The sequence below is a fragment of the Thunnus albacares genome, chromosome 3 (genome assembly GCF_914725855.1).
Source record: "Thunnus albacares chromosome 3, fThuAlb1.1, whole genome shotgun sequence".
Lineage (NCBI taxonomy): Eukaryota > Metazoa > Chordata > Actinopteri > Scombriformes > Scombridae > Thunnus > Thunnus albacares.
This window is the reverse complement of record NC_058108.1, coordinates 23,109,917-23,133,847: the sequence shown is the minus strand read 5'-3', so window position 1 is coordinate 23,133,847 and position 23,931 is coordinate 23,109,917. Positions and strand designations below refer to the sequence as shown.

General features: G+C 38.0%; 3 protein-coding genes across 4 annotated transcripts; all 3 read left to right on the top strand.

The window, feature by feature from the left end:
• Nucleotides 1-1,055: 1,055 nt before the first annotated feature.
• On the top strand, nucleotides 1,056-11,863 carry dnajb14 (DnaJ heat shock protein family (Hsp40) member B14). The gene is made up of 8 exons (XM_044347096.1): nucleotides 1,056-1,272; nucleotides 6,539-6,713; nucleotides 8,215-8,360; nucleotides 8,474-8,662; nucleotides 9,999-10,084; nucleotides 10,249-10,358; nucleotides 10,554-10,726; nucleotides 10,918-11,863. Exons 1-8 carry the CDS (start codon nucleotides 1,140-1,142, stop codon nucleotides 11,040-11,042), a joined length of 1,137 nt encoding a protein of 378 aa, XP_044203031.1. The 5' UTR covers nucleotides 1,056-1,139; the 3' UTR covers nucleotides 11,043-11,863.
• A 1,752-nt stretch (nucleotides 11,864-13,615) lies between these two features.
• On the top strand, nucleotides 13,616-18,455 carry pla2g12a (phospholipase A2, group XIIA). Its single transcript, XM_044347097.1, has 4 exons — nucleotides 13,616-14,076; nucleotides 14,341-14,417; nucleotides 15,666-15,831; nucleotides 17,528-18,455. The coding sequence occupies exons 1-4, from the start codon at nucleotides 13,812-13,814 to the stop codon at nucleotides 17,644-17,646; spliced, it is 627 nt and encodes a 208-aa protein (XP_044203032.1). The 5' UTR covers nucleotides 13,616-13,811; the 3' UTR covers nucleotides 17,647-18,455.
• Nucleotides 18,456-18,873: 418 nt separating this feature from the next.
• Nucleotides 18,874-23,735, top strand: LOC122979554 (caspase-6-like). 2 transcript variants are annotated; one of them, XM_044347095.1, is made up of 8 exons: nucleotides 18,874-18,962; nucleotides 19,207-19,248; nucleotides 20,343-20,382; nucleotides 20,483-20,635; nucleotides 20,805-20,881; nucleotides 21,086-21,261; nucleotides 21,351-21,504; nucleotides 21,623-23,735. In XM_044347095.1, the coding sequence occupies exons 1-8, from the start codon at nucleotides 18,932-18,934 to the stop codon at nucleotides 21,856-21,858; spliced, it is 909 nt and encodes a 302-aa protein (XP_044203030.1). In that variant the 5' UTR covers nucleotides 18,874-18,931; the 3' UTR covers nucleotides 21,859-23,735. The 2 variants fall into 2 exon arrangements, with proteins under 2 accessions (XP_044203030.1, XP_044203029.1); XM_044347094.1 differs by having other exon boundaries at nucleotides 20,340-20,382.
• The last annotated feature ends 196 nt before the right edge of the window (nucleotides 23,736-23,931 follow it).

Genomic DNA, 23,931 nt, shown 5'->3' with positions numbered 1-23,931 from the left:
GGAATTTAATAATAAAACTGCACAAATAAACCATAAACATGATTTACAAACATCAAGGCATAAAAATCATTTCATTTCAACAATAACCACCTCTTAACATACAAGGCACATTAGCTAGACAGATAACTTAAATTATATAATATAATAACATAAATAATAATAGAAAATAAATACATTTTAAAAACAAATTAATAATAATAATAAGTCTGTACTCTTTCATAGTTTCTCCAGAGGTCATAAAATAGTTTCAGTTCTTCATAAACTCTGAGGAGAGACGATTTCTTTTTATTAGTCTCAAAGCACTGAAACAGAAACAAAGTTTCATTTTCCTCCATTTAGATGCATGGATGAAAAATTTCACCTGGAGTATCAGATTGTTCAATATCAAGTCACTCTTAATGTCCTTCATGTCAAGCATGAAAAACACAATTCTTTTGTAGCTATATAGATATGAAATTCATCTCATAAAATAAAAAAGTTAACAGTAGTACATAAATTGTTATCTTTACATTCAAAATATGTGATAATATTTTTATTATCACTGAGGCAACAATAGAACAGATGAGTTACACTTTCCTGTTCAGTCTTGCAGAAAATACATTTGTTATCAACATCTAAAAATCTTGAAATATACATGATTGTTGGATATACGTTATGTAATATTTTCAGATGTATTTCTCTACTTTTGTTTGTGATGAAGAATCTAAAGGGAACAAGCCAGGCTTTGCAACAGTTCAAATTCAAATTTTGCTTTGTTGGCAGGAATGTCACAACAACAATATTGCCAAAGCCTCAAGAATCAATGAATGAAAAATAACATTAACACAACATTAAGATTGATATATATTAATTATATATATACAGTATACCCTATGCATGTATTTGTGTGTGTGTGTGTCTATGTCATTCACTGTCCCTCAGGTTGTCGCATGTTGATACATATTGGGCAGTAAGATATGCCCTGTCTCCTTCTCCTTCTCTTCGGAGTATTTTTTAATTTTGAAAGGTCATTAAGCTCTTAGAAATCTGAAATCACAGCGTAGAACTTGTTAGACGTTGCTGCTGTCAGTGAAGGTGACCACGTGGTGTGTGTGTTGGGTGATCAGCTGACCCTGCCGGGGGAGGAAGAGGAAAGAAAGATGGAAGGGAATAGAGACGAAGCAGTAAAATGTATAAATATAGCGACGAAAGCCCTCGAAGCCGGAGATAAAGAGAAAGCGTTGAAGTTTCTCAACAAAGCGGAGAAGCTATTCCCAACTGACAGAGCCAGAGGTAACAGCTGTTTAGCCGACCAGAGCTAGCTAACCTAGCGGAGGAGTAATACCGCGGAATAACCAGTAGTTAACGTTTCTTAACATTACTCGCTGTTTAATCTCATTGTGTGTCACCTGTTGATTATTGTACATAGATTACAAATATTTGTATGACAACTGGGTCAAGAAATAGTGGTATGAAGCAAGTAAATCCTAGTAAGAGAAACATCCGAGTAAGCTAAGTTGTAGCTAGGCCTAGCGTCATGTTAGCTAACATAACTTGCGCTTCGCTCCTGAATGTCGTGGACTTTCTTTCTTAGTATATTGAGGTTATAAATGGTGAATTAAGTGACTAAGTGTTAGCCTGTAACTTTTAATAGCTATCAGCGAAGCACTGTAATGCTCCTGAATACCAACAACCAAGGCTAGCTAACCACATCTTTTAAACGTCAGTCCACTCAAACCATCCTTCATTCAGTAACGTCGCTCATTTTAACGTCTCAGAGACAAGCTAGGTGACCCTTGAAGCGTCTTTTTTGTAAGCTGTAATTTTACTTCAACTTCAAGACATATGTTGTGTAAAAAGGCCGTGGATTTGTAGAGATGTCTGTGAGGGCAGAGCAGGCAGAGTGAAGCCCGGAGAGAGATGTAGGGCGAGGTGTACATGCTGTCCAGGCCAAACAGCCTTACTGCCAATCCTTTAATTGAATGATTTACCTGAAGTATAGGCTAATCCTGGAGCCACAACTGTCTGTGAGATTACAGTAAACAGGTGTTAAGTAAGGACAGGATTGACAGAAGTGTAGTGGATAGTAGTGCTAAAAGGCTCTGTATTATATTCCTGGTGTATGAGCAGAGATAGGGGTTAATCGTTTTTCAAGTCTGTCTTAAAACAACAGTCAAGTGCCTAAATGAACTTTGAAATAGGTTTTTCTTGACATAATCATTCCTCTTGTTCATACTGGCCATTAAAAGATTGCTTCATAACGCACAAACAATATAAGTGATGGGGGACAAAATCTACAAGCCTCCTGTACAAAAATGTATTCAGAAGTTTATCTGACGCTAATATGAAGCTTCAGCTGTCCAATTTAGTCAAATCAAGTGGATATCTTTCAATTTTACAGTCTTTTTAGTGTCAAAGTTCCTCTTTTTGTTACTGTTCTTCCACCGCAGCTCAACAGGGAAACACAAAGAGGGAATTTGATGCTAAAAAGACTGTAAATATGGCAGATATCCACTTTATATGACTAACACTGCTGAAGCCTCATATAAGCTTCAGATCAACTTTTAAATTCATAAAGAGACTGTGTGGACACACTGTGGATTTTGGCCCCCATCACTTACATTGAAAGCACATGTAAAGTGGATATTTTAATAGCCAGTATGAACAGGAAGAATGATTACCACGTTCTCTTTCAGTTTTCATTTGGGCACCTGACTGTTGTTTTAAGACACTTAATATATAACCAGTCCTTTAACTTGCATGTAGTTGACAGCTGCAGTTGTTAAAATTTTAACTCATTGGTTGAAATGGAAGCTAGCAAGATTTCTGTGTCCCTTTTCTGCATGATTATGTATTTTGGCGTTAGTGTGTACAGTATAAAGAACACTAATCACCCAAGCAGCCCACAGGAGGTTATGGTTGGATGAGTTTGCACCTTGAAAAACAGAATGGCATGCAAGAAGAGCACACGTATGACAACCAGTTTTCAGTGAAAATAAGCAAATTCTACATAACTGTTTTTTTTTTTTTTTTTTGGTGCAAATCCTAACGTAACTTAAAATGTTTTTTTTAATAGGCACATGCACACTGGACTGTAGGATGTCCAATGAAATTAAATGTGAAGTGACAAGCATCACAAGACTGTGCAAAACAACACAAATATGTAGTATAAAAAGGCAGTACACAAAAGAGAAAGCATAAACGGTTTGCTTGTAGCTGTTCATATCTTTATCGTTCTTATTATCTTAATCATTGGGTTTGCTGCTGACACGAGAGTAAAAAACTACTGAGTTTTCATTGTGATAATCAAATTTTGCACCTTTGCCTTTGTCTTGGTAATTGGATGTATCTGTGCCTGTCCCTGGTGTGGCATTGCCGCATTGGTGTCCTTTTATTAAACTTCAGAGCAACTTTTCCAGATCGCAAGTTCATTCCATATAGAGAAAACACAAAGGAATGATGTGACTTCTTAATTTACACAAGTAAAACTTACTTTATATGCATTTTAATTATTCAAAAATGTCCCGGGGGATGAAACAAAGAATTCTCAGAGCAATATGCTCATGTCTCCCAACCAGAAGTTCTGACACACTTTTTAATATTTAAGAATTCACTGATATAGCAAAAAAACACACTCCTCGGACTGAAATTTGAACCTTTAGTCAGCAAGCAAGGAAGCAGTGAAAACAATAACAGGAAAACATTAACACAAGTTGTTGTGCAGTCTGTTAGTACCTGGTATGACTAGAACTCTGTCGGGCTTTGTCAGGCCTTCTGCATATACAAGGTCACAGGAAGTTGCTGGCAACTAGCACAGAGAGGATTTGCATGTGTATAAGTCTTGCATTGAGTGACCAAGGAGTTTGTTATATTCCCTGATGTTGCAGTCAAGGGGTTACCAAGACCAGGCAGGTCAAACTTGCATACCAGCATTCCTCATGGAAGCTTAGTGCACAGTAGCCATATGTGGGTTGTGCTCGTATCACAGAGCAAGACCATATTTGTCGAACTGTCTTTGACTTATCTGGCATCAGTGAACCCACGAGTTTCCATTCAACTGTGAATGTGTTCACGTTAAAGAGGGAAAATTGTAACAAGTTTCCAATGTCTTAATATATGAAAATATAACATCAAAGGGATTTTATTTGATATAAGACTTAACTATGGATCACTGTGGGCAAATTAGCTTGTTGCAGCTTCAACAATGTACTATTCAGCATGAGAAGAGCTGCAAAGCAGAGCCATAGAAATACTTAAAGTGTATACGATACACTGCTGACTTTATCAACATGTTAAGCAGCCTAGAGCGCATTGGAAAAGAGGGATTATAGTTGTGTAAGAAGGACTAGTTGTGTGCTTCTGTTTCATGTGAACGAACTGTTATGATTGATAATGCATTGATAAACAATACAGAACATTATAACAGTTAAAAGCATCTGGCTGCCAAAGCTGCTTCTGTTGCTGTAGTAACTTAGAGTATGTTTTTTTTTTTCATCACTGACCATATTTTCTACACAGATTTTAACCTTGAAGTTGAATTTAAGACTACCGTCGGGAAACTGCAAATAGAAACAAAAATACATTCCAGCAACACATTAAGCACATTTCATGTGTTGTTTTTTATGAATTAAAAGTCATTGCTACCTGTCATAAAGGTATATGGGCATATTTTGTATTTATACAATCATCATTCCTTATGGCTGCAGTGATGGGATAATGCAGTAATCTAGATTATACAAGTTACTGTCAAAGAATTGTGGTGTAGTTAATATGCAACAGTAATTTTATTGATCATTGACAACTTTGTAACGGTCAACTATCTAACCGCTGGTTGGGAGTTTGCAACTAGACGTGCTACAACATTTATTTTATCTGTGATATTTTAAATGTTCACGGAAGACAAACTGGGCCTGAAAACAAATCGTGTTGGTTTACACTCTTTTAGAATTCACATTATAAAGCCCTCAAGTTAGTTGGTGGGACATTCGGCTTTTCCTAAGTGTTGATATCGTTCTTTGACCTTGGCTGTGTAGCGCACAGTAGGTCACCATGTTGAATTACCCTGATTGTAAGTGAGCTGCCATCATGACACTACTATGCTAGGTTTTTATCCAGAGTTAAGTTGTTAATCCACTGATCTCACTTCATTGGTATTCACTGGCAGGACCCTGCTGTACAATCATATTGCGTTGCTTTACATGGGGATGATGCATGATTTGCTACACAATCTCGTCTCGATAACACATAACATGTCAGTAATTGAAAGAAAATAAATATCAAATTTGTCATGTGTGCTACTCGGGGAAAGACGACAAAGGCCTAAAGAGATGCTTTTGCTTCTGGCTTTAGTGTGTTGTGTGCAGACTGGCCCACTGAAAATGATGATGCCAATGCGATCTCTGTGCCCCAGTACTTTCACCAGGAACTGGGCCACAATGTTGAGTTTTAGCAAGACTCTGCTTGCTTCTTGATTAGATCTACTTACAAGTCATGTCTTCTACTGTGGACTCTCAGGTTTCTCTGTCTGATGATTGAAGCCAGATGTAAAAAGCACTTACTTGTTCTTAATTTGGCTCTGCACACATGCCAGATAAACAGAAAAAAATCGATTTTGTTGGGCGCTCTCCTGGCTCATGTTTAGCCTTTTTTTTGTCTTTAATGCACTAAGCTTTAAATCGAGGTCTATTTCAAGTATTTGACACTGTTCCAGCTGGCCCTTGTTTGTTAAAACACTGCGATTCTGTTTTAGACTACTTGAAAATCTGTGATCTTTTAAACTTTGTGGGTGTTAGCGCTTTGTAAAGCTGTGCAGTATAAATATATTATAAAATTTATGGCGGTGTATTAGAAATGGAACTGAATCATGATCTTAAAATCCAGCAACATGTGTGTTCATTAAACGCCTTGCATTAAAAATTGTTGGATGCTTAAACACCATATTGTCTGATTTTCTGCTGTCAGTTTGCACCTGTAAGCAATTGCTGCCCTGATGAAGACACTAATGTGTATTTCAGAATAGTTTGCGGCAGATTTACTTTAGGTAATCATTGACCGTTTGTTTGCTCTTCAAGCCTTTTCACCCTAACGTTAAAGCTTTTTCGTGTATAATGACAGTTTTCACTTAAAGAGGTACTGCACATTGACTAATGCTGACGTAGAGTCTACCGTTTGGGAGTTCTCTGTCATGAAATGTATATAAATGGTAGAATTTTAACGCCCACATCCCCCAGCCCCCACCCTTGAGTCTGTGAAATTGTGCAGCCTGCTTGCACTTATTTTCAAATATATGCCGGTTGACAGCAGCTAACAGCAGCACTGACCTGCTGGAGGAAATTTCCTCGTCTGTGAACGTCCACGGGACGAAACGCTGCCGGCATCCACAAAAACAGCAGAAATCCTCTTCGCAATTCGTCTATAACTCTCCAGCTGTCAGTTCTTGCAGTTATCAGCTAGTAAAATCTTGTTTTTAAAACGTTATATCGTGGTGTAACCGGAGCTCCGTGCGATAATTTGTCATTTAATTTATCTTTAGCTTATGACTTTCTCCTCTCTTTTTCAGGTTTGTTGGATGCATTAACGAAGAATGGGAGCTCAGCGGGTAATGGTGCATATCGTAGGAGACCAGCAGACAGCTCGGAAAGCTCCGGCGCCCAGACAGAAAGGGAAAGCCGAGAGTCTGGAGAAGCCGACTCTTCGAAAGGTTTCACCAAAGAGCAGGTTGAAGGTGTGCAAAGGTGAGAGCTGCACTGTACTCAGTCTTCATTGTATTCACTGTGTTGCTTTTACCACTGGTCAGTAATGTAATCTGTTCCTCTTCAGTTGAACGTTTCGGTGCTTTCCTACAATTTGTCACATGACAGCAGCACTGTTTCTGTCACACATGTCACACCTTTGTAGTCTCGACAGTGTTGTGCACACACACAGCTATTACTATAGGAACCTCTTGAGCTTGGTGTCTTACCCGTAACGGCGACAACGGTGACATTTAGCAGTGTGAGCTAGAAACCAGGAAACCAGCACATGTGCTAATTTTAAACCACAACAGAGAAAGAGACTACAGAGAAAAAAAGGCAGTCTTTTCCTTTTACCTACAGCATATACCATCCAATCAGATCATAAAAAATATGCAGATGGTAACTAGAGTTCATGTAGAGGTGAAGCATGCTGCTGTACTGGTTGTTTCGCAATCCAGCCTGTGTATTACAATTCAACGTAGGCATCCACCCTCTCCCCTGGTGTCTTGATACTAAATCCTTTGAGGGAAGCTTCAGTGTGTTAAAATTGCATCATGTCTTCTGAGGAAAAAGTAAGGCTTGTTGTGTACTTTGTTTACATTCATGTCTCAATTTTGACCTTATCAGTAGCCCTACTCCCTTCATACATTATAATGTTATAGTTTTAAAAGCAAAATATGACTCCAAAGTAGCTTTAATTAAAAACTAACAATGTGTTACTTGATTTTTTTTGTTGTTGTTTTACACATGTGATATTTTCATTTCATGCAATATATAACGTCAATTTAATTGAACATCAGTTTGATTATACTGTGTGATTTTTCATGAATTTGCTATTATGTGATTTTTTTTTTTTTTTAAACTATGGTTATATCACAAAATTACTTGAGCAATTCAGCCCAGCAGTAATGACTGGTTTAAGGTTGGAACAGGTGGAACAGACCCGTGTGTAATCCTCTGCAGACATTCACGCTCTGTGTGCAATTAATAAACACACTGGTTTAATCTCCTTTTGATCTTTCATAGAGATTGTTGTCATTTCTTTAAAAACATACTGGCATGGTATAAGGAGCTTTCATTTTTATTCTGTGTAGTGTCAAATTGAATTAAAAAAAATGAAATATACAGTGTCCACTATGCGTAACAATCTCATTGGGTCATATTACAAGCATTAGTAGGATGGATGTACAGTAAACATGTCGAGAGGCTTTGCTAGACCAAATTAGGCAAACCACCAGGGATGTAAAGACACCTGCTGTGGCATCAGAAGCTTGGTAAAGCTATGAAGCTATTTTTTTCTGGGTGACGTGCTTGAATATCAACATGTCACTTTTTAATGACAGTCTATGCATGCATCTGTTGGTGACAGGGAAAGAGACACTGAACATTGAAGGCAAACTCTAAGGAAGAAGACTGCAGTCATGATGTAGAGACTTTGTCACCTGCTTCTAAAATATAATCCACACTCGCAATCCACTCACTTTGTCTGCCTCTCTTTTAGAATAAAGCGGTGTAAGGACTACTATGAAGTGCTTGGTGTCAACAAAGAAGCCAATGAGGATGAGCTCAAGAAAGCCTACAGAAAACTAGCGCTTAAGTTCCATCCGGATAAAAACCACGCACCTGGAGCAACAGAGGCCTTTAAAAGTAAACCTACCTGCCAACTCTGAATATCTCAGCTTTGTATTTTAATATCTAGAAAGTGGTTTCTCTGCAACTTCTCCTTCTCTCTTTCACATCTCGACTCTGTCTTCCTCCAGAGATCGGTAATGCATATGCAGTGCTGAGCAATGCGGACAAAAGACGGCAGTATGACCTGACAGGAGGGGAGGAGCCGAGCAGCCCGGGTCACACACACGGAGGAGGCTTTGACTTCCACAGGGGCTTCGAGGCCGACATCACTCCCGAGGACCTCTTTAACATGTTCTTTGGAGGCGGCTTCCCCTCCTGTAAGTGAGCACTTGTGTTCAGAGTTATTTATTAGTATCACTTTTAATTGTCCTGTTTGTTTGAAGGAGTTAATTCATTTATTAGCGATTTAATTTATTTTCTGCAGATTACATGTAGTAGACTAATATGTTATCCTTATGCACGTTGACTTTCATGGGATCAATCAAAGCCTCAGGCATAAACAATACATTTGCAAATAAAATGTACTTTTTTTTATTTTTAAAGAATGGCATTATATTTAACAGACTAAAGCAGGGGTACTAAAATACACTTAACAAATGTCTTAACAAAGTTCCAGTAAGGGTGCATTACATAAGATTTCAGTGCAAAAACAGCATTTCTGTATTAATGAGAGATGTGTCATCTTTGTTGTGTAACCAAGACCTTAAACTTAAGCATAAAAAGGTGCAACGGCCAGGCAGAGGCACTCGTGTTCAGTAGTGAGTTCTTCACTGCATTTATGGCTGAAAATGTTTGATTTCACAATTACCCTGCTGGACTCTGGTTCAACTGGCTCAGTTCTGGGGTTCTTACCTCTGTGTTTCTGGAGTAGTTTTGTTCAAAACAGGCATGTTCAGTGTCGTTGTGGCGTGTTGCATTCCCACTCTTCCTAATGGCCACTGTTTTCATTATAAATCTAGCACAATGGTCTTGTACTTCCTTCAGGCAAAATCAACTGAGAAATACGCATTGTATTTCAGTCCAGTCATGCATTTTAAATGTGTGTTTTTCACTGTCAAACTTTCTTTTTTAGCATCGGCTAGTTTTGAACAAACCATTTTATTTTTATCAACTGGAGCTCCTACATTCTACATCAACCTTACTAACTCTGGTGACTAGTGGGCAGCTGAGTGATGACAGCTGAGGTGACGTGATAGTGGTGTGTCACTCAAAAGCAGTCCGGTTCAGGTTGTGGATAAATTTTGTTCTCGGTCCAGATTAAATTGTTGTTCGGTCCAGATCTGGACCAGATTCTGCCTTTTGAGTATACATGGACTAAAGAGACATTGGGTGGTAGAAACTTTCTCTTTAAATGCACTAAGAGTTTAATTTGTGACAAAAAACACTTGCACCTCTTTGTCGAGTTATGTTAGCAAAATAGCAAATTTTCTTGGTGTTGAACATTTCTATGTTCAAAATCAGACCAATAGATATTTTCTTAGAATGACTGGTGCATCTTTTGTTCGCACCAGCCCTTAAATTACACATCAAGTTAGATTGTATGGTAGAGCACGATGAACATACATGTATAGTCTTGAGCAGTGATCCAATTGTACTTTGTGACGTATTCCATAACATTGTGTCTGACCTCAGTCATAATATTTCTCTCTACAGCGAGCGCACACACCTTCACCAACGGCAGGGCGAGTTACAGCCATCAGACTGATTACCGACAAGAGAGAACAGAAGAAAGGGGAGATGTATGTAGATGGTTCAGATTTTGTACTTTTTTTTATTTTCAAAAAATTGTATAATTGTATTGCATTTAAGGTTATGCAGCAACAGAAACCACATGATATGACTGAACAGTATTGTGTGTGTGTTGTTGAAACTAAAGTATTCATTGTACTGTGTTTGTCTCCAGGGTGGTTTCTCAATGTTTATCCAGCTGATGCCCATTGTGGTCCTGATTTTAGTGTCAATACTGAGCCAGATGATGGTTTCCCCTCCACCCTACAGCCTCTACTCTAGACCGTAAGTGCACACAGACACACACACACACACACACACACACACACTTGTCAAATATTTAGTGGTGTCTTACTTGGGGTGTTGTTTTCCCATCTTTATCTAATCTTTGAAGTTACCTTCAGGTTTCAATAATTTGTTGGAGATGACTGAAGTTATCAGTATTTTCACAACAGTTTGTGCCTTCTCGATCCCTCCCAGGTCCACGGGTCAGACCATAAAACGGCAGACAGAAAACCTGCGCGTCGACTACTATGTCACAAGAGATTTCAAGTCGGAGTATAAGGGCTCAGCGCTGCAGCAGATTGAGAAAAATGTGGAGGACGACTATGTATCTAATGTCAGAAATAACTGTTGGAAGGAGAGACAGACCAGTGAGTAAACGTGTTCAACAGACATCTTCACATTTTATCTTTTCAGTAGTGCTCATTATCATGAACAGTTCATATTTTTATTTAATTTCTCAAGGTTTGTTTGCCTTGATATTTGACTCCAGTGAATCATAAATAATGTGTATACCTTCTCCCTTCATCAGTCACATTGTTTTTCTGCTTGTCTCATCCAGAAACAGATCTGCTGTATGCTGCTAAGGTATACAGAGACGACCGAATGCGCAAGAAAGCAGATCTCATGACCATGGATAACTGCAAGGAGCTGGACAGACTAAATAACCTATTCAGAGGCGGATGAGTTGGATGCTTTTAGATCATATAAATGTATATGAATAGATGTGTATGTTGTTTTTTTAAAGAGAGAGTCTTTACACTAGGAGCAAAAAACTTACTGAAATAATTTAGCTCTATTGTTGAAGTTTTAAAATGTCCCTCTCCTCATATCCCCCCCACCCACCCCCACCCCGCCAACTTCTCTCCTTTCTCACTTCAATCACCTTGTTGCATCTTAATGGACCAATCTACACACATTGTAGAAAGCCCCAGACTTTTTCTTTTTTCTTTTTTTTTTTTTACTCTGCTTTTCTTGTGTTTTCCTGTGGAAACGAGAAGGACAAGGACACTTGATTGTAAAGCCATTTGCTTCGAGAAGTGACAACCTGAAAGGCATTCCGCACAATCCAAATCGCTGTCTTTAAGATCAACAAACAGCCTTCGGCATCATCTGCTTGACATAAATATCAGATGGGAGACTTTATAGGTTCATCTAGAGGTGCTGTCCTCTCTCCAAATCCATTTTCTTGAAGAACACAGAAAGAAAATAAGGAAATAAAAGCTTTCCTACTCACCTCCAAGTGTGGATGAAGATCAATGGATCATGAAGAGTTACCTGTGATTTTGCTACTAGGGAACATTTTATGTTGTCCACTCTGAAATGTGAAGTTGGTTGGGACTAAACGTGGAAGGACATTCAAACGGTTATACATAAAGAGTTGTACATTTTCATTTTTGAATGTTTGAAGTTTATGCAGTTATTTAAGTAACTATAGAAGAAACAATGATTTTCTTCAATGCTCGCCTAATCATTTAAATAAAGTCAAATTATTACCATAAACTGGATACATTTGTTTCTCTGATTCAGACATTAAAGGGTTGGTTCACCCAAATTACCAAAAAGGCAAACATATTTTCCCACTTACATCTAGTGGTATGTAGCCATGCAGATAGTTTTGGTTTTATTTGGCCAAGTTTTGAAATGTTTGGGAAATGGGAAATATTTCTTTGGTACAAAGTAGTTTGTATGAAAACTGCTGACAGTGAGGTTCCTGTTCAATGTGATTTGTTAGTGCTGGGGGAGCGACAAACAAATTAACATTCAGCTCAATGGCAGAAATCTCAAAGATATTTCAAACCCGAGACAAATACACTAACTCACTGCATGCCTATTAAATCTGTTTCTTGTAATGTTGGTAAACTCACCCAGATGTTGAATGTTGTAAAAAGACAAATCTTGAAATCACTAACCAACATGAACTTGTTTTTAAAAAAATGGAAAAATATGCAGCAATATCAGACATACTGTATACCTGCAGTAGATATAATTATCTTTGAACCATGTTCATAGCCAATGTTCTGACCAGATTAGAAGTGTTTACTGTGATAAAGCATAATTATTTTCTCTGGCTAGCTTTTTAATCCTACTTTGTGAGTCATGCATCTGGGCATCATCATTTTAAAAAGCGAACCTCATCTGTGCCTGTGTATTTACAAAAACAGGAAACCGCATGGAGACACTGAATATTTTTGTCTTGAGTTGGGGTCATGGCCACAACCCACCAATCTAGAGTAAAAAAAAAAAAAAGAACTGTGTGGCCCACATTGATGAGCACTCCATCAACTACTACTAATCAACCATTGGTGGAAGAAGTACTCAGATCCTCTACTAAAGTAAAAGCAGAATCACCACAGTATATACTCCAGTACATGTACACGTCCTGCATTCAAAACCTTAGTTTAAGTAAAAGTACAAAGGTATTATCAGCTAGACTAAATGTACTAAAAATATAAAAACTAAAAGTACTTAAGGCACATTATGTAGAATGGCTCCTTTCATAATGTTATGTTTATATTATTGCTTTATAATTACTGGTGTCTTAACGTGTAAGCATTTGAATGTTGCAGCAGGTCTGGGTGGAAGTATTATAACAACTGTATATTTTGCCACTTAGTTTAATCCATAACAAATCATGTTTATAAAATGATCATATGTTTTTTAATGTAAGATCTTAATCTGTAGATTGAAAATAGTAACTACAGCTGTTGAATCAGACACAGGGAGAGATACTATGAAACTTTTTTATAATCATTTAAATGAATGGAAATGTCTAACTGCAGTTTTTGTTCTGAAGGAGATTGATTCATTTTGACTTCATCTGCATGCATATAATCTGACTGAGAATAGAAAGATTTAACAAATATATTTTGGTACTGTTGATGGTCTGGGGAGCCTGGAAATGTGACCAAGTATGTAGGTGACCTGTGGAACGATGACCTTCAATAAAACCCAAATCTTCATAGCTGTAAAAATACATTGCTGTGTGTGTGTGTTGTTTTTTTTTACAGTGCTGACATCAAAATTTCCAACATGTATTCTCAATTATTCTGTTAAAGATACTATATCTTGAATTTGACCTCAGAAATAATTTGGGGGGAACAAATTTTTGAAGAATATAAATTTTAATTTAATTTCTCTCTAAATGACAGAAAAACAACAAGAATGTACACAATTAAATGATATGACCACACTACTGAAAACACAATTCAATATTTACGTTTTAGCGTTGCAACGTGTGACATCATCTTCATTGGTTTATCAGGAGTCACGTGACTGCGACAAACCCGGAAACGAAATCCTTCAACTGCGACGGGAGCTCTCTTAATACATTCATGGGCAAGTAAGCAGACAGTACCTTCTCGGTCGTCTTAACAGTGTAATGAAAACAAGACGTGACTCTTGAAATGCCATCAAGACGACGTTTATGCAAATAATTCAGCCTCAGTTATACAAATGCGCCAGGAGACGCTGGTGTCTGGCTCCGTCGTCAGGTGGACTATGCACTGTAGCAGCCACATCTGTGTTTTCCTCTTGGCTTTGTACACCTGTGGATGTCTCCCACATGTGTCTGCTTACAAACAAGAACCAGAGACTCCAGACTGGAGGTTGACTCTGAAAACTATTCGTAACGGAATACACAAAATCGACACGTATCTTAATGCAGCGCTGGACTTGTTTGGGGGCGATGACGGGCTGTGTCATTATAAGTGTAGTGATGGTGAGTTTTCTTTCTTCTTCCTCCTCTTTAAACACCTTTCTCTGACACACCTAAACATCATCTTATTATTCACACTTGTCCTTTCCCCTGCTACACCAAGTCCAAATGAAATGTGTAGTTTATGTAACAGTTGGGAGAAAGAAGATACGCATTATCTCCCCTGGAGTAGCACAGTAAGCTATTAAAACGTCTGTACTGTTGTGGTTAGAGATAACTGACGGTGGCAGAACAGTAAACATCCTCACCTTTGCTCCTCTTTCACAGGTTACAAGCCGGTGCCTCGTCCCGGGTACAAGCAGCCGCCACCCAATGGGTGTGGCTCCCCACTGTTTGGATTTCAGGTAGTCTGACAGAGCTCCAGAGGTTGGAGGTTGTGTATATGGTACACAAAGTGGGTCACCATGTACACATCATGCCAAACTAAGCCGCTCCTGTACAGTGTATAATGTCCTCATATTTTAACGTGACAGTTTGTATTGTTTTTATTACTGCAAATTACAATATGTGTTCATAATACACACTATACGTCATGTTAGAGTATAGAGTTAAACCAATGCATCTGCTGATATTATTGGTAGATATTAGGTTCAGATATATCTGTATCAGCATACAGTACTGTGCAGAAATTTTAGGCACTAAAAGTAAAGTGACAATGCTTTCTAAACTAATGCCATTAATATTTTTTTATTTATCAATTAACTTTATACAAAGTTCGGTAAGCAGAAGAAACCTAAATAAAATCAGTATTTGGTGTGACCATGGTTTCTCTTTAAAGCACCAGCACTTCTCCTCAGTACACCTGCATACAAGTTTTTCAAGGTACTTAGCAGGTAGGTTGTTATAAGCATCTTATCTCAGTTCTCGTCATGTAATCCCAGACTGACTCCATGATGTTGAGACTGGGGCTCTGTGGGGGCCATACTATCTGTTACGGGACTCCTTCTTCTTCTTGTCACTGAAAAGGGTTCTGTATGATTCTGGCTGTGTGTTTAGGGTTGTATCAAAACATCATTAGTGCCTAAAACTTTTGTACAGTACTGTATATTTCAACAGTCAGAGCCAAAAGTATACTTTAGGTATTTAGAAACAGTGTACTTTTTCAACTGTAAAATTTCACTCACAGCATCTCTTGGTCACAGTTCTTCAAAAAGTAAATTGAAGGAATTCTTAGTAAAAATGTTTGGTTATGTTTGATACATTAAGAAATGAATATTGGATATTTTTTAAACTCTCAAATATCAATTTTATTATAAACAAATATCCAGTATCAGTTAGGATCTAGTAAAAATATTAACAAATAAACAAATGAATACCATTTAAATTTCTAATATATTCATACATTTGAGCGATGTGAGGTAGAAGAAAGAGTTGTTTTGTTTATAGTAGAAGTTAAAAAAGAAACCTACCGAGACTAAAACACTCACAGCTTACACTATCTTCTGTCATGTCTGAAATGTACATTTTACAACTAACTTATCTCTGAACCTTAATAAAATATTTTGCATTTGGAGAGATGAATGTCTCGCACCTGCAGTATCATTCTAGTGTCAGTCTAAACAGTCAAAGAGTAAACGAGCCGTTGTCTCCAGTTTGACATAGGCATCCCGTCCATGACCAAATGCTGTAACCAACATGACCGCTGCTATGACACTTGTGGACGTGAGAAGCACGACTGTGATGAGGAGTTCCAGGACTGTCTCGAGACCATCTGCAGGAATGTGCAAAAGACTCTGGGATTGGCCTACAGTGTCCAAGGTGAGAGACTGAGCTGCAGGGTTTAGGCTAGATGCAGAATGAGACGGAGGTTACATCCTGTGATCAAAATCATATTTATTCTAAGATTAATTTGGAATATTAAAAAAATTTAAAACATGTTTAAATAATTTTTTTGTGTCCCCAGTATAATAGGTATTAGTATTAGTATTATAGTATTTTTCACAAAATACATTTTAACACATCATTGTAGCAAAAGCACAGGCGTAAATAATGAAATTAATCATGGCTGACATACATTTAGCTGCCTCAGTTTCAGGGTCCTGGTATTGTGCATGCGGTTCAACATTCACACTGTCATGACTTACTGGGGTTACGTTCACATTACATGCTGGCCCAAATCCACCAAATATTTTGCCTCCAAATTACTCAGATCAGATTTTTTCACAGAAGTGTGAACAAAAAAAATCGGATTTTTTTTCATATCAGATTTTCTTTTATGCATGCGACTCACATTTCTGTTAAATCTGTGCATGTGTGGCAGTTGAGGACCTCAAACACATCACTTACAAACATGAACGTGAACCAAAACACAAAAAGAACAGGTCTGACTAAAAAATCTTGAGCATTAATGCCTGTAATGTGAACGTAGCCTGGGAAACGTCAATAAAACACCCTTAATGTTCTTAGCGACACCCGTGCTTTTCCTACTATGACAAGTTAAAATGTCTGCTGAGAAAAAAAGTCCACCAGCAGCTCATTTGCTTAAAATTATTTATATAGACAACCAGAAACATGACATGTACACTTTAGGTCTGTATTGAGTGTATTTCAGTGTGGCTCAGGGGTCAGAGTGGGTTAGTCATTAATGGCAGGGTTGGCAGTTTGATCCCTGACTTCTCCTGTCTGACATGTCGAAGTGTCCTTGAGCAAGATACTAATCCTCAGTTTTCCCTCGGGGGGTTATGCCAGTGCCTGCCCTTAGGGTGTATGTGTGTGTGTTTGTGTGTGTGGGTGAAATAGACGCATATTTTAAAGCACTTTGGATAATAGCATTATTTATATGCAGTAATTTACCAGTATCAGAACAAGATTTAATTGGGTACTTACAAATAATATGTAATACATTTACACTCATGTAAAGTAGTTTATAATCCTAATCTAATTAGCAAAATTTATGAACGACGCTATGTTTCAGTCATAGGCCTTTGTAAAAAAAAAAGAAATTAGACTTATATCTTCTAAAATGAAATAATACATTTTTGCCATGGGTCAAGGGTAATATGTGACGTTTCCTGTGTGTTCATGCAGGCAGCTGAATGAGTGTAAGAGCTGATATATCCAGCAGAGGGTGCAATAGACCTTTATTTTAAAAACTGCAAATCTGAATTTGTAGTCTGTGGTATCTTGATCAGATTGATAAATTATTTTAAATTACAGACTCAAAAAAAATCTTGTTCATAAAAGGGATTAGAAGATCTGTTTAAGTCTGATCATGATTAAGGTTTTGGAAACGCTTAGATATTTGTATTTAAGTGCAAATTTGAAGTTTTAAGTGCATTATTAAACCTGCCTATCAAAACTGTACACTATGTTTGTGATTGCACACAAAACATTTTAGATTCACTTTAAGGAAGATGATAAAAACAAATCCTTGCAGGTACTTGTTTTTAAACCAACTCAGCTTTCCCTTGCCAGATGTTTGCTCATGTTTTTCCCTTTTCTTTCCACTTGTCAGCATGTGAGTCAGCGGTGACTCTGCTCTTCGACGCTGTCATGCACTTGGGATGTAAGCCATACCTGGACAGCCAGCGAGACTCCTGTGTGTGTCAGTATGAACTTAAGAGGGAACTGTGACACCCACCACCACAGGAAGCCAACTTGTGGACTGCACTAATTTAAAAGCACAACTGACAAACGGACGCCAGCAATAAACTCCTTGGTTCAGTCTTGTAGATTTTCTCAGGAATAGAGCTTGTTTGACACTGATCTGTGCTGCTCATCTCGCATTTATTGACATTTTGAACTGTATCCATCTGTTAGACAAAGTGAATGTGTGAATTTGTTAATATTTTTTGATGTGTTTGTGGAGGAGAGGAAACAGGGTGTTCAGCTTTTGCATACATGGACAGGATCCAGTCTGTGATGCTTTGATTTATGAGTGTAAATTCCTAATCATTTTCCTGAACGTTTCCTTGTGAAGAACTTTGTACTTGTACTTGTACTACAAGTCAGCTGAAAGAGAAAGCATGGCATTTCCAACACTACAATTACTAATACAAATAAAAATACGTTAGGCTGAAATGGAGTTTCCCTTCCAAGGAAGTTCCCCTGAGAATCAGAGAAACTCCACTAACTCATCACAACTAACAAAAGGACCTTTGCCTTTATTTTCCCTTAATTAGCAGCAAATTACAGTCTTTCCAGGAAATAATTGGGAAATTTTGAACAGTAAAGCCAAAAATTACTACCCTGTGTCTATATATGTGAAAAATCAATAAGCAAGTAAATACTGTCTGTTTCTACTGCACCTGATGCAGGTCTTGGTTTTGTAAATCCTTAATTTAAAAAAATGTATTGGTATACTCAAGTGATACAAATGTGATAAGAATGTGGAGAAAATCTGTATTGAAATGTCATTAAAAATAAACATGGATTTATTGGTACACCTGTGCGTTTGGTGTCGTCATCAGACATTTTTGAACAAACTGTATTTTTTGTGAGTGGTGCTAACACAGAAGCCCTCAGAGTGAGCTGTGACTGGACTTTAAGTTATCCCTCATCTAAAACATGAAACATATTTCTCTATTATGTGTTTTGAAGTTAACGGCACAAGAAAAGGCCTCTAAAACCGACGTCTAATGCGCCTTTTCTTCGGCTGTATTTTGCTTTTATTGCTCATGACTTAAATTATCAGAATACGTCGATGTTTTTACGTACCGCTGTTGCAATATGGCAAACACGGAAGTCCAGATTGTTGACTTTTGATTGTCAGACGGGATAGCCAATCGTGTGCTCCTGTTGTACGATTTAACCAATGACATTGAGGAGGGGGCGTAGCTAGATCCTGACATATCTGTTGGTTTGACAAAGCAGATTCATTTTTCAGAGGTGTTGGTCGAAGTAAAGACAACCTGTAGACATGTCTAACACGGCAGAAGACAGCTGTGCAGGTAACAAGTTTACATGTTTGTTTTCATTTAAAGCAGACTTGTAAGTCATGGTATTTTAAATGAAAAAAAGAGATGTTTACTATTGTTTACTATGGTCTGATTTGAAAGCTGTCACGCCTTTTCTTGAACTTTTCTGTCTCTTCAGTCAGTCACCGAGTTAGAATAAGATGTGAGGCAGCTTTGTAATGTTTTTAAAACTATTTTCAATGTCAGGACTCAAGTGCTCTTCCTTTTACCTTCACAGAAAGTGTTGCTAAACGCACCATGACAGCCACAGACAGGGCAGGTAAGTGCTTTACATTAAGTTGAATACTATTTTTTAAAGAAGCTTGTTTAATATTATAAACGTTGTTTATGAAAATGGGAGCAAAAATATGAGCTAACATCAGAGCAAAAGTGAAACAATGATGAAGCTGTAACGTTATGTTTTATGGCAGTGAAGTCAGTTCCTCAGACAGGGTCACATTAATCATCAACTCAAATGGCTTTGACTGTTACTGTGTATCATGCAGACAGGATATATTTCCTCTCATCCTTTGTCATTTAGAAACTTATCAGCTTTGAACTGTATAACAGTGCTTTCAGGTTGAGTAAAAACTGAGGTATTCAGTTTATTAGATGCAACTAGTTAAAACAAATGCAGTCTAATATAGCAACCCTGCAAGAAATCCTACCTACATGAAGATCCATTCCATTTTTGTTTGAACTGTTTTTTTAAGATGTTGATTGAACTTTATGGTAATTTATTGAGAGGTGTCTCCATCATTTTATCCATCCAACGTAAAAGAATAGACTACATACAGCCTCCAAAATGACCATACAGTGAAATCAACACCTCTCTAAGACAGTTTCAACAAAAATTGAACCTTCCAACCTCCATAAAGTTGTTACAGGGCTGTTGTCAACTGAGTATATAAACAAAAAAAATCACCACACGATATATTTGCACACTGAGTAACAGTTTTAAAAAGTCAGATAAAACCCTCCAAGCCGACAAGCCCTGACCTACCCAGAGTCTAACCTACATATCTGTAGGGTGGGGCATGGAGGTGTCACTTTTGGCCTCTGTTCTTTTAGCAACCTTTGCCATCTTTCTCCAGCTGTCAACCAGCTATTGAAGGCCACGAGGACTCTAAGCTTAGGGGACAATGGCTGCTTGACCTCTTACCAGCAGTGTTGGAGCCACTCATGCACCTGTAGTTGTACTGCTTAACAAAGAAGCAAAAGCCTGAAAAGCTCAATCCTTCTATGTCCTTTCGGCAGTGTTTGTGATCTTTAAAAAACCTGTGAAGTCACTTGTCAATTACTATCATTTAGTAATTATATTCTACAGGTTGCATGGGTTATTCATGTTCATGCATGTGTTTTTTTTTCCAGTAGAATGCAGTGAGAACCTAACAGAGACTGATGCCTTCATAGGGTAAGCTTTCGTGCTGTTTGTGTGGTTATCAGTTTGAAATTCTCGCTTCCTGCTAATATTCTCTTCTGTGTTTCTGTGCTCTTTTTTTTTCACCGTAAAGCAGCCATTTATCTTTGGATCCTGCAGAGGAGTACAAGATGAACAACAAACGTAGAGGTCTTGCTCTCATCTTTAATCAGGAGCGCTTCTTCTGGCGCCTGGGGATGAGCGACAGGCATGGGACCAATGCTGACCGCTACAACTTGGAGAAAAGGTATCACCTCCCATTCAGGTGCTTTAGGAGCAACACTTGATTTGGAATAAATGTACTCAGCTCAAGAACTTGTGCGATGACTGGTAACCCTTTCTAAGAATTTCCAGTGCTTCAATCCTCCTCTATTTGTGTTTTATTACACGCTCAACTCATTTCACCTCTCTTTTAGGCTGAGGGAGCTAAACTTTGATGTGAGGGTTTATGAAAACTACAAACAGGTGGAAGTCTGGGAGAAAATCAGTGAAGGTAAGCACATTCATGATCACCTACAACACTCAAATCACTAAATGTATGTTTAGGAAGCAGCACTACAGAATCGTTACTACAGTTTAAATTCTTGCATATTTTCTTTGTCCTGCATATGCAAAGATAACTGTGCCAGATCCAACAAATGATATGCTGTAGTATAGTCCAATCTGACTCATTCAACAATATCTGATATCCCACCAGCCGCAGAAGCCGACCATTCAGATGCGGACTGCTTTTTGCTCATCTTCCTGAGCCACGGTGAGAATGACCACGTTTTCACCTACGATGGCAAGATCAGCATCCCGGACATCACGTCTCTGTTCAAAGGAGACAAGTGCAAGAGCCTTGTAGGAAAACCAAAGATCTTTGTATTACAGGTATGTGCAAAAAATTCAAACCCTGTCAAATGCTTTACTTGGAAATCCAAAGTTCTTAAAAATGTAGTTGTCGACATGTCCATCACAAGGCATGCCGCGGAGACAAGCATGATGACCCAGTGACAGCTGCCTGTGATGCTGTGGACAGTGAGTTGAAGACGAATGAGGTGGTGGTGGATGCCAGCGCCATCCACACCCTCCCTGCCGGAGCTGATTTCATCATGTGCTACTCTGTGGCTGAAGGTGAGCCAGCCGGGATGTTTAAACTATTTTATTCCAGATATTTTAATCTCTGTGATTGTCCTTTTTGCTGCACACTCCACATCCATATTAACTGTCCTGTCCTGTGTCGTTTCTTAAGGCTACTATTCCCACCGGGAGACCCTCAATGGCTCCTGGTACATCCAGGATCTGTGTGAGCTGCTTCAAAAGTATGGGAATTCCCTTGAATTCACAGAATTGCTCACGCTGGTCAATAGGAAAGTGTCAATGAGGAGCGTTGGGAACTGTAAGGACCCGAGTGCAATTGGGAAGAAGCAAGTACCTTGCTTTGCTTCAATGCTGACCAAAAAACTATACTTCCGACAAAAAAAGTAACCGTTTCAGACCTCAGTCATTGAATGAGCTGGTTTTATATTAATACTTGGGAAACTGGTGCTGTTCAAGGGAGATTTTGAAAAAAAGTTTGTTGCTCATGAACAGAAATTTACATGTGCACTGAACAATCAGCTAATTGGCAGCCTTAATGTTTGCAGAAAGTCTGTGGTTATAAAATAACAGGGACAACCTGTATTCACATGCAGTTGTGGAAATGTGACTATTTCTGGCTTCAGGCAGTTTCTCTCTGAAACTTAATGTAATCCGAAACCCTGTTTTCATTTGTCATGGTAAGTTTCTTCTGGAGAAACCAGATTTCTTGGCCAAGCAATACCTTAATTATGTTTTATAGTCTTTTTTTTATTAACGGTTGGGCATTTTTGCATGACAGAGAATCAGGACAGTGAAAGTTGACTGGAATTAGTAAAAGGTATAGGGGAACTCTGATAACTATCCATCTGCATGTTAACATGTTATCTTATCTGTTAGCTGCCTCAACCTGATTTCTCACAATCACTCTGTTTCATGTATGAATGTAAGCACAGAAGTTATAATGCAATTCAATACAACAGCCCAGCAATAATTCAAAGTTAGGCCAGTGTAGTGGAGGGTCAGTATCAGCTCATTACATCTATATGTATGAATTGACTGATATATGAAATATGGTACAAAGCATTTGTAGTATAGCAAGAACATTAAAAGATTTTCCAAAGACAAACAAAAGTCACCTCAGCAACATCATAAAAGTTACTTTACTTATTAAGTCAGCCATTACCCTTAAAGGGAAATGTGCAGCGGGGCCATTTCACACAGAAAATTCCATGTATTTAATGAGCGTTAAATATATAAACTATTGTTTAAGCCATCTACTGACTAAATTGATCATGAGAGGAAACGCAGGATCTGGGTGGTTTAGGACTCCAGTTAAACAGTTAATGCACACTACATATTTAAATAAACAGACCAATATTTACCATTTTTTAAAATTTCCTAAATAACCAGAATTGGCCCCCAAAAATGAAATACTGTCTTTGTAAAGACAATAGTGTATAATGTTTGTTAATTGTGCCAGAGAGGTGTTGACTGTAATTTACGTTATTGGATTGGATTACATTATGTTGTGAGGTGTTCCTGTTATTTTGTTCAACCACTGATGATCAGTACACATTTTGCACTTTCATGCAATTGCTTTTAAACTGAAGAATTATCATGGACCACATTCTGTGTTTGCTAATTTTCATTACCTTTTGTCATTTTTAATCCAGTTAAAACTACAGTGGTACCACACAAATCACAAATGTTCTCTTGTTCTGTAGCTGATTTTCTTTTTCCTTAACAAGCCAAGAAGACAATAGAACTTGACATTTCCCGGTAGCCTTGTCAGGCCAGTCTGTCTTAAAGTCAGTTGTATGTTTATAAACCAGACAAATACTTTCCAATGTATTTTGCGAGGCAGGTGACATAACAGCATGATGACCAGGTAACGATTTTGTTTACATCAGGGTTTAATACACCAATGATCAGGCATCTCTCACAACAGATAATGTAGGCACCACACATGCTGTTTGTCTTCAGGCTCCATCAAAAAGGGAATTCATGTTTGTGCTGTTCTTTGTGATGTAGCAGTTTACAGTACTAAATTTAAAAATGCGTATTTGCACCCAAAACAGCAACAAACACCAGTATGGAAAGTACCTCAGGGAGGAGGGGTGTCCTTTTTTTTTTAAACATGTACTGTGGACCTAAAACACTTGTAAACTGTGTCACATGATCCATGACTCAGGAAAAACAAAGCTACCAGCATACACTGATCCTGTATTTTTGTAGTCATACTGTTGTGTCTTTGTACAATAAAATCTTTGTGATATTTGAGTGCCTGTTTTGCTCTCTGTGGAGTGATTTTTAAAAATAAAAAAAATATTCTCTTTCTGGCAAACATATTTATGTGATGTTTTTACTTCAATTGTGCTTTGAAACTGGATACAAACCTCAATCATTCTCAGTCAGCTTAGGGTAAAGTCAAAACACCTTTTGATATTTCCATAATAAGACAAGCAGACGGGAGAGTCTCCC